Genomic DNA, 11221 nt, shown 5'->3' with positions numbered 1-11221 from the left:
AGCAGGGATGCCAGTCAATCCATTTACTGTGGAGATCTGTGGGGAGAATAGGAAGAGAATATGCATCAGAGGGATCAGCTCAGCTCCCTGCTCGGAGCAGGAAACACTGAGCATGGGAACACACCAGGAGGCCGTCATCAGTCCCGGGGCTTGAATGATGCTGATAGACGGACAATGAAGGAGAAGGAAAAGGAGAGGAGAGGAGAGAAAATGAGAGGAGAGGAGAAGAGATGAGAGGGGAGGAGATTATATAACTGCAAGATTTACAGTATAAAATATAAAATGTTATTTATGGCAAAATAATTATTAAACTCCCCAATCCCTAACTATAACAGAGTGGGCCTTTAAAGTGGTTGGTACAAATGGTACAGAAACTGTCCGACACACACACATACACGCACAGACGACACACAGACACACCGTTTTGGGTACTAACATATTACATGTAACAATGGTTATGTAATAAAATTACAAAAATGAAGTAGGCCTAACTGTAATCAAACAAGATCACTATTGAAAAATGTCTAATCAGATTAAAGTTATATTCAACATCGGATTACATATTGGATTACTCTTATATCAAGATGTGTGCTACAAGTGTTTGCCTTCAACACACAAAAATAGCATTTTTTAAAAACATAGTTGATCTGTTCAACCTTGCACACACATACACAGAGAGATGGGCATGGATACATAATTGATGTTATTTCTACATCATTTCATGGGTGTCTCTCATTTCAAGATTTCAAGTGAATTTAATTCACCATTTTTTGGACCCACTGTGACTCTGTCAATAACCTGAGCAATATATTTTTTTTCTGAGAGTTTTCATTCGAATCAAAAAGAGAGTTTTCATTCGCTCAGCAAAAACAGAAACGTTCCCTCACTGTCAACTGCATTTATTTTCAGCACACTTAACATGTGTAAATATTTGTATGAACATAAGATTCAACAACTGAGACATAAACTGAAGAAGTTCCACAGACATGTGACTAACTAAATTTGAATAATGTGTCCCTGATCAAAGGGGGGATCAAAATCAAAAGTAACAGTCAGTATCTGGTGTGGCCACCAGCTGCATTAAGTACTGCAGAGCATCACCTCCTCATGGACTGCACCAGATTCGCCAGTTCTTGCTGTGAGATGTTACCCCACTCTTCCACCAAGGCACCTGCAAGTTCCCAGACATTTCTGGGGGGAATGGCCCTAGATATCACCTTCCGATCCAACAGGTCCCAGATGTGCTCAATGGGATTGAGATCCGGGCTCTTCGCTGGCCATGGCAGAACACTGACATTCCTGTCATGCAGGAAATCCCACACAGAACGAGCAGTATGGTTGGTGGCATTGTCATGCTGGAGGATCATGTCAGGACGAGCCTGCAGGAAGGGTACCACATGAGGGAGGAGGATGTGATTGCCTGCAATCACAACAAGCTCATGCCGATGATGCTGTGACACACCACCCCAGACCATGACAGACTCTTCACCTCCAAATCGATCCCGCTCCAGAGTACAGGCCTCGGTGTTACGCTCATTCCTTCAACGATAAACGCGAATCGTCAGTGAAGAGCACTTTTTGCCATTCCTGTCTGGTCCAGCGATGGTGGGTTTGTGCCCATAGGCGACGTTGTTGCCAGTGATGTCTGGTGAGGACCTGCCTTACAACAGGCCTACAAGCCCTCAGTCCAGCCTCTCTCAGCCTATTGCGGACAGTCTGAGCACTGATGGAGGGATTGTGCATTCCTGGTGTAACTCGGGTAGTTGTTGTTGCCATCCTGTACCTGTACCGCAGGTGTGATGTTCGGATGTACCCCTGTGCAGGTGTTGTTACATGTGGTCTGCCACTGCGAGGACGATCAGCTGTCCGTCCTGTCTCCCCTCCTCATGCCTCCTTGCAGCATGCCTAAGGCACGTTCACCCAGATTAGCAGGGACCCTGGGCATCTTTCTTTGGGTGTTTTTCAGAGTCAGTAGAAAGGCCTCTTTTAGTATCCTATGTTTTCATAACTGTGACCTTAATTGCCTATCGTCTGTAAGCTCTTAGTGTCTTAACGACCGTTCCACAGGTGCATGTTCATTAATTGTTTATGGTTCATTATGGTTCATTGAATAAGCATGGGAAACAGTGTTTAAACCCTTTACAATGAAGATCTGTGAAGTTATTTGGATTTTTACGAATTATCTTTGAAAGACAGGGTCCTGAAAAAGGGACGTTTTTTGTTGTTGCTGAGTTTAGTACTCTGACGCCATCTGATGGATGTGTGCAAAGTTGCTCAATAGGAGTTCATCATTTAGTACGCTAGATGTCGCGGTCCTCACATTCCAGGTACTACACTTAGCTTGGTATTTCCCGTTGGGTTTTATGCAGCAACACTAGCTGGATCCTATCGACATTAAGACTTCCGGTTTTGGAATTTTGCCTTCAAAATAAAGGTCCCTGGTAACCACTGTGTTTATACGAAATCCAATCTTATTTTGCACATTTGCTTAGTGCATAGTGCATAAAATGATGTAAAGCCAAAAATATGTATAACTACATTGGGGGAAATCTAAACTAAAGAGAATCACTACTTTACATAAGATACATACCATTATAAGGTTGAGCACATTGAGAAATGGTTGGAGCTTAAGTAGATAAATGTCAAGATCACAATAATAGCCTACTGGTAAAACATATTCAATTGTTATGTTTAAGTAAAGTCTTACTGTATTTTTGTTTAATTGCAAAGAATTGCACGGTACAGGAAAAACTATTGACTGTGTGTCCATTAAACCAGGATCAGTCTACTCATTAGAGTCCCTAAAATACAAATTAGAGGAGTTTGAAAAAGAAGCTAGGTCATAGGAAGTGTTGCTGGACTTTTACTTTGGTCAAACATGTAGTGCCTGGACACTACATGGTACATAAATAGCACTGTAAAGGAAAAGTGATCAATTGTGTGTCCATAAAGCCAGGGTTCAGTCTGCTCACTTGAGTCCTTAGAATATAAAACCGGTGAGTTTGAACAAAAAGCTAAGTCATAGGAAGCTTTATGCTGACATTTGAACAATGAGACACATATCAGCACCGTGGACAGCTACACTTTTAGTATGTTATGTTGTCACTGTCATCTCCAAATATGTGGCAAATATGTGGCCAAAAGCATATTCGAATAGTCGAATAGTCCCCGCGATATGCAACTGTTCAGGGAAGTCAGGAACCAATACACGCAGTCAGTAAAGAAAGCAAAGGCCAGCTTTTTCAAGCAGACATTTGCATCCTGTAGCTCTAACTCCAAAAAGTTCTGGGACACTGTAAAGTCCATGGAGAACAAGAGCACCTCCTCCCAGCTGCCCACTGCACTGAGGCTAGGTAACACCATCACCACCGATAAATCCATGATAATCGAAAACTTCAACAAGCATTTCTCAACGGCTGGCCATGTCTTCCTCCTGGCTACTCCAACCTCGGCCAACAGCTCCGCCCCCCCCGCAGCTACTCGCCCAAGCCTCCCCAGCTTCTCCTTTACCCAAATCCAGATAGCAGATGTTCTGAAAGAGCTGCAAAACCTGGACCTGTACAAATCAGCTGGGCTTGACAATCTGGACCCTCTATTTCTGAAACTATCCGCTGCCATTGTCGCAACCCCTATTACCAGCCTGTTCAACCTCTCTTTCATATCGTCTGAGATCCCCAAGGACTGGAAAGCTGCCGCGGTCATCCCCCTCTTCAAAGGGGGAGACACCCTGGACCCAAACTTTTACAGACCCATATCCATCCTGCCCTGCCTATCTAAGGTCTTCGAAAGCCAAGTCAACAAACAGATCACTGACCATCTCGAATCCCACCGTACCTTCTCCGCTGTGCAATCTGGTTTCCGAGTCGGTCACGGGTGCACCTCAGCCACGCTCAAGGTACTAAACGATATCATAACCACCATCGATAAAATACAGTACTGTGCAGCCGTCTTCATCGACCTGGCCAAGGCTTTCGACTATGTCAATCACCATATTCTTATCGGCAGACTCAGTAGCCTCTGTTTTTCTAATGACTGCCTTGCCTGGTTCACCAACTACTTTGCAGACAGAGTTCAGTGTGTCAAATCGGAGGGCATGTTGTCCGGTCCTCTGGCAGTCTCTATGGGGGTGCCACAGGGTTCAATTCTCGGGCCAACTCTTTTCTCTGTATATATCAATGATGTTGCTCTTGCTGCGGGCAATTCCCTGATCCACCTCTACGCAGACGACACCATTCTGTATAATTCTGGCCCTTCCTTGGACACTGTGCTATCTAACCTCCAAACGAGCTTCAATGCCATACAACACTCCTTCTGTGGCCTCCAAATGCTCTTAAACGCTAGTAAAACCAAATGCATGCTTTTCAACCGTTCGCTGCCCGCACCCGCCCGCCCGACTAGCATCACCACCCTGGACGGTTCCGACCTAGAATATGTGGACAACTATAAATACCTAGATGTCTGGCTAGACTGTAAACTCTCCTTCCAGACTCATATTAAACATCTCCAATCCAAAATCAAATCTAGAATCGGCTTTCTATTTAGCAACAAAGACTCCTTCACTCACGCCGCCAAACTTACCCTAGTAAAACTGACTATCCTACCGATCTTCGACTTCGGCGATGTCATCTACAAAATAGCTTCCGATACTTTACTCAGCAAACTGGATGCAGTTTATCACAGTGCCATCTGTTTTGTTACTAAAGCACCTTATACCACCCACCACTGCGACCTGTATGCTCTAGTCAGCTGGCCCTCGCTACATATTCGTCGCCAGACCCACTGGCTCCAGGTCATCTACAAGTCCATGCTAGGTAAAGCTCTGCCTTATCTCAGTTCACTGGTCACGATGGCAACACCCACCTGTAGCACGCGCTCCAGCAGGTGTATCTAACTGATCATCCCTAAAGCCAACACCTCATTTGGCCGCCTTTCCTTCCAGTTCTCTGCTACCTATGACTGGAACGAATTGCAAAAATCGTTGAAGTTGGAGACTTTTATCTCCCGCACCAACTTTAAACATCTGCTATCTGAGCAGCTAACCGATCGCTGCAGCTTTACACAGTCCATCGGTAAATAGCCCACCCAATTTACCTAACTCATCCCCATACTGTTTTTATTTATTTACTTTTCTGCTCTTTTAAATGACCATCTGATAATTTATCACTCCAGTGTTAATCTGCTAAATTGTAATTATTCGCCTACCTCCTCAAGCCTTTTGTACACAATGTCTACATGTATAGACTCTTTTTTTTCTTTTTCCTTTTTTTTCTACTGTGTTATTGACTTGTTTATTGTTTACTCCATGTGTAACTCTGTGTTGCTGTCTGTTCACACTGCTATGCTTTATCTTGGCCAGGTCACAGTTGTAAATGAGAACTTGTTCTCAACTAGCCTACCTGGTTAAATAAAGTTTAAATAAAATAAAATATAAATATTCATGTGATTTTATAGTTTTGCCATTTTAAGACCACAAACTGGTAAAGAGAAAACCTTACTACCTGTCTCAAATAAACTGGGGTGGAAAATACTCAGCTGGGGTTCTACTAACCCCAATATGTTCTGTTTTTTCAGGGTTCTACTAGCCCCAATATGTTATGTTTTTCATGGTTCTACAAGCCCCAATATGTTTAGTTTTTTTAGGGTTCTACTAACCCCAATATGTTATGTTTTTCAGGGTTCTACTAAACCCAATATGTTATGTTTTTCATGGTTCTACAAGCCCCAATATGTTTTTTTTTAGGGTTCTACTAACCCCAATATGTTATGTTTTTCAGGGTTCTCCTTACCCCAATATGTTACGTTTTTCAGGGGGGCTGTGTCAAACAGCCTCCTGGTTATTACTCTGTCTTTCTTGTAATGCCCACATTTAATTCTGCATGTTATATTAATTCCAATAAATGAATTGGCTGTTTTTGTGTGGAATATCAGTTGAAGACACAAATCAAGTTAATACTTTTTGTGTTGTTGCTTATCAATTCCATACACAACTTTCATGCAATCTTGTTAATGGAGGTGCCAAATACCAATAAGGAAAGGGAGATACCTAGGCAGTTGTACAACTGAATGCATCTTCCACATTTAACCCAACCCCTCTAAATCAGAGAGGTGCAGGGGGCTGCCTGAAATGACATCAGCACCTGGGGAACAGTGGGTTAACTGCCTTACCCAGGGGAAGAACAACAGATTTTTACCTTGTCACCTGTGGGATTCAAACCAGCAACCTTCCAGTTAGTGGCCCAACACTCCTACCTGCCAAGCTACCTGCTGCTCATTACTAGCAGGTGATTAATTAAGAAGCCAACTGCTTCAAAGACACAATAAAAACAATGATGGACTGGCATACCTGTATGACTGTGACACATTTATACATTCTATTGCTAGTGGCAATAAGGTGAAACGAATGCCCTGTGTGTCAGTATATTGTATATAAAAGTGGATCCTCATGATTGTATTATCCTTCCTTTTTTGGCCACTTAAGGCTAATAAAATACTTCAAATTGTAGGCTAACCAAGTCTCTCTCTCTCTCTCTCTCTCTCTCTCTCTCTGTGGTGACTTAAAGAAGAGTAAAGTTAAGGTATCAAAAACCTCTTGCTGAATTTATCTGAACTAACATCTATCTGAATTTCTGTTGATGTCCACTTTGAAAGTGCTGAACGAATTGTCACTACACGTTTGCTTGCACTTGCTTATACTTAGAGCTAAGTGTTAATGATATATGAATAAACATTATGAATTTACTGAACATCAATGTAATAATGTTTGTGAATGGTTCAAAACTCAAAACTAATTTTTCAGTTTGTTATTATTGAAGGAGAATGTGGTTCTTATCAACTTTTCACAAATCCACAAGGAGTCAGTAGTAACCACATCTGTTAAAGCTCGTCATCAATATCAGCTGTGGTTTTTAAAAAGGCAGTAAATGAGGATTTAATGAACTGTTTCGCTGCCAGACAAGGCTCTACTGATAGCCAGGTGTAGCGATGGTAAGGATTCACTCCATGGTGTTATTATTATTATTATTATTATTATTATGGTGTGGAAAGTATAGCTCTGCTGTTGGAAAAGCTTTATGTAGGCACTAATAGGTTATGGGCACTGTTTGTCACTGTTATAGTGCAATCAATGTATTGTTTAGTGTTGTGTTGTGGGAGGGTTGCCCCACCGTGATTTACATGCTAATATTGCATCTGATTATGAATAAATAGTCTGACACTTTTCTACTATTACGTGGGGGACTTTTATTTTTTAATTTCCGAAATTCTGTGAACCGGAAGTACTTTTTTTTAAGTGTTGCTGACGATACTTGTAGACTCGGCGTTTCTTCGATCAGAAAGGAAACAGACTAATTCTGTACAGCAATGTTTTGAGCACACACGTAGTATACGGCATAGTTCCCGTATATCGAGTTAAGGGAACATCTTTTGATAGTGGGCGAGGGGTAATTTTGGGTTCGGTACACGGGCATGGCAACAGTCGAGAATGATCCGAAGGCGAGCGAAGGCGGTGCCGCAGCATTCTCGAAGGTCCACAATCCTATCTGGAGCGAATATCAACTTCGAAAGTATCCTTTCCAGACCAGACCGATACCCAGACTCTCTCACACGGATCCTAGAGCGGAGATGCTCATAAACAACGAGGTAAAGTGACAAGTCATGATAATTCATATGCACTGTCAGTTTCCTGTTCGAGTCTGACAGCTAACTCGAACTGGAACCTAAGTTCGTGTTCAGTGAGACAACGGTTAGCTCGTCAAAACCTCCAATTTGTATCCTGTATGTTGTGGTAAGGTACCCAAATGTCCTCCCAACTGAATCAGCTGGGCAAGCTAGTCCAACTAACTAACGTTAACTAGCTAAGCATATTTTAGCGATCCTCGCTAAATCAGCCATGTTATACAAGACCCTATTATGGGTTAACCTTATTGGCGCAGGGTGTCAGCCTTTCACGCTGGAGACCTGAGTTTGCTTCCCACGCCCTCCGTTAGTTACACTGGTGTCCGAAGTGGGATGGTACCGTGAGGTCATTTGAATGCATGGGTGGACGTGTGAAGGGGCTTAAAAGAAATGTCGAAGCATGGAAAATGTCCTTCCCGTTTGGAGGGGGCAGTGGAGCCAGCCTCACTATATGAGCCACGTTACAATTAATAGGGTTAATCCTATTGGCGCTATACCTTTCACGCCGGAGACCCGGGTTTGCTTCCTGTTCCCTCCCTTTGCTACAATATGTTGACAGTCACAGCGCTTTCCCCCCTCTATTAACCCAGGTTTGTGCTGCATGGATTAAATATAATGCAAGAGAGACCCCCACCTGGTCTGGGTAATAGTGGACAAGTCCAGTGTTCTTCAAACTTGGCCCTGGGGTCCTACACAGAATGTGCAGTTCATGTACTGATTTATTAAGGCAGGGCTTGATGATCAGTTGATTAGGTGAAACGTGGATGTATATGAATCAGGGTTTCCGTTCTGAAAATGTGGCGGCTGACAACGTGATCGGTAAGATTTTAATTGACCGGCCATTTGAGAAATTTACCGGAAGCATATGCGTTGGGTGCGTAACCCATTTGGGCGTCTACCCATGGTGATCAGAATGACATAAATCACATTTAGATTATGGTAATGCATCTTAACAGAACATGCAACTCATGTAATGAAGCAGCCAATAACACATCATTTTCAAACATTTGTCAAAATGCAATTAGTGTGAACACCATTCTAAACAGCACACCTGATAGCGGTTCCATATGAGACAGAGATTAAATTTAGAAAGAGGAGGAATCTAAAGATGCAACAACTGGATAGGTTGCTAATATGACTAGGATTGTTCCCATGGCTTCTGGACAACAAAATAAAGTTTATATAGAAACCAAAAGAACAGGAGAGAAATGGCATATTATATAATTACGCCTGTCTGTACAGAAGTAATTAAACCATTCCAAATACTTTGCCAGAAATCATCACAGCCACAGAGGATTTGAGAATAATTTGCTTTTTTTCTTCTTCTATGGATTGTTTAAAATCGCAAGCTCATAGACCAACACAGAGTTACACATGGGATAAACAAAAGTACAGTCAAATAATATAATAGAAAAATATATGTACAGTGTGTGCGCAAATGTAGTAAGATTAGGGAGGTAAGGCAATACATAGGCCACAGTGGCAAAATAATTACAATTTAGCAATTTAACACTGGAGTGATAATGTGCAGAAGATGAATGTGCAAGTAGAGATACTGGGGTGCAAAGGAGCAAAAAAAATATTGGGTTGAGGTAGTTGGGTGGGCTATTTATAGATGGGTTGTGTACAGGTGCAAGCTGCTCTGACAGCTGATATTTAAAGTTAGTGAGGGAGATATGAGATCCAGCTTCAGAGAGAAAAAAATGCAATTCGATCCAGTCATTGGCAGCAGAGAACTGGAAGGAAAGGTGGCCAAAGGAGGAGTTGGCTTTGGGGATGACCAGTGAAATATACCTGCTGGAGCGTGTGCTATGGATGTTTGCTGCTATGGTGACCAGTGAGCTGAGATACCTAGCTTTACCTAGCAAATACTTTTATAGATGACCTGGAGTCAGTGGGTTTGGCGACGAATATGAAGCGAGGGCCAGCCAACGAGAGCATACATGTCGCAGTGGTGGGTAGTATATGAGAATTTGGTGACAAAACGGAAATATCTGTGATAGACTACATCCAATTTGCTTAGGGGTAGGGGTCCAGATTTTGCAGCTCTTTCAGAACATCAGCTATCTGGATTTGGGTGAAGGAGAAATGGGGAGGCTTGGGCAAGTTGCTGTGGGGGGTTCAGAGCTGTTGACCAGGGTAGGGGTAGCCAGGTGGAAAGCATGGCCAGCTGTAGAAACATTTGATTATCGTAGATTTATCAGTGGTGACAGTGTTTCCTAGCCTCAGTGCAGTGGGTAGCTGGGAGGATGTGCTCTTATTCTCCACGGACTTTAGTGTACCAGAACAAATAAATTCATAAAAAATCCTACAATGTGATTTTCTGGATTTTTTTTCTCATTTTGTTTGTCATAGTTGAAGTGTACCTATGATGAAAATTACAGGCCTCTCATCTTTTTAAGTGGGAGAACTTGCACAATTGGTGGCTGACTAAATACTTTTTTGCCCCACTGTACAAGCTCTAAAGATAACTGGGGGGGCAATTAATTCACATATGGTGTCCAGGGCACAGCTGGGGGCTGAGGTGGGTCTATAACAAGCAGCAACAGTGAGACTTATTTCTGGAAAGGTGGATTTTTAAAAGTATAAGCTTGAACTGTTTGGGCACAGACCTGGATAGCCTGCAGAGTTCTGTCATGCCATCTCTGCAGTAGATTGCAACTCCCCCCTTTGGCAGTTCTATCTTGTTGGAAAATGTTGTAGTTGGGGATGAAATTTCAGAATTTGTGTTGGCCTTCCTAAGCCAGGATTCAGACACGGCGAGGACATCATGTGCCATGTAAAAAAGCTAACATTTAACTTCCTTGTTCAGAACATGAGAACATATGAAAAGCTGGTGGTTCCTTTTAACACGAGTCTTCAATATTCCCAGTTAATAAGTTTTAGGTTGTAGTTATTATAGGAATTTAAAGGACTATTTCTGTCTACACCATTTGGATTTCATATAACTTTGACTATTGGATGTTCTTATAGGCACTATAGTATTGCCAGCCCAATCTCAGGAGTTGATAGACTTGAAGTCATAAACAGCGCTGTGCTTCAAGCATTGCGAAGAGCTGCTGGCAAACACAGGAAAGTGCTATTTGTATTAATCCTTACTTGCCTGCTGCTGCCTAACACCGCTGAGTCAGAATGCTCTATCAAACCATTGACTTAATTATAATATAATAAACACAGAAATACGAGCCTTAGGTCATTATATTGTTAAATCTGGAAAACTATCATTTCGAAAACAAAATGTTTATTCTTTCAGTGAAATACAGAACCTTTACGTATTTTATCAAACGGGTGGCAACCCTAAGTCTAATTAATTACTGTTTTTGTTAGGAAGAAATGGTTCGCAACGAGCCAGGCGGCCCAAACTGCTGCATATACCCTGACTATGCTTACACTGAACGCAAGAGAAGTGACACAATTTCCATAGTTAATATTGCCTGCTAACATGAATTTCTTAACTAAATATGCAGGTTAAAAAAATTAACTTGTGTATTGATTTTAAGAAAGGCATTGATGTTTATGGTTAGGTACATTGGTGCTACGATTGTGC

General features: G+C 42.2%; 1 protein-coding gene across 2 annotated transcripts in view; it reads left to right on the top strand.

Annotated features, from left to right (window-relative positions):
* Positions 1-7040: 7040 nt before the first annotated feature.
* LOC118398936 (hypoxia-inducible factor 1-alpha inhibitor-like) overlaps positions 7041-11221 on the top strand; it is a 43969-nt gene continuing 39788 nt past the window's right edge. Inside the window, exon 1 of one of the 2 annotated variants that reach the window (XM_052474961.1) lies at positions 7041-7638. In XM_052474961.1, coding sequence (XP_052330921.1) covers positions 7465-7638 — 174 coding nt within the window. In that variant the 5' untranslated portion in view covers positions 7041-7464. The remainder of the gene's footprint in view (positions 7639-11221) is intronic. The other variant, XM_052474958.1, reaches the window with a different exon arrangement.

This window comes from Oncorhynchus keta, chromosome 2 (genome assembly GCF_023373465.1).
Source record: "Oncorhynchus keta strain PuntledgeMale-10-30-2019 chromosome 2, Oket_V2, whole genome shotgun sequence".
In the NCBI taxonomy this organism is placed as follows: Eukaryota; Metazoa; Chordata; class Actinopteri; order Salmoniformes; family Salmonidae; genus Oncorhynchus; species Oncorhynchus keta.
Note: the sequence above shows the minus strand (reverse complement) of the source record. Positions and strands in the feature narration are given on the sequence as shown.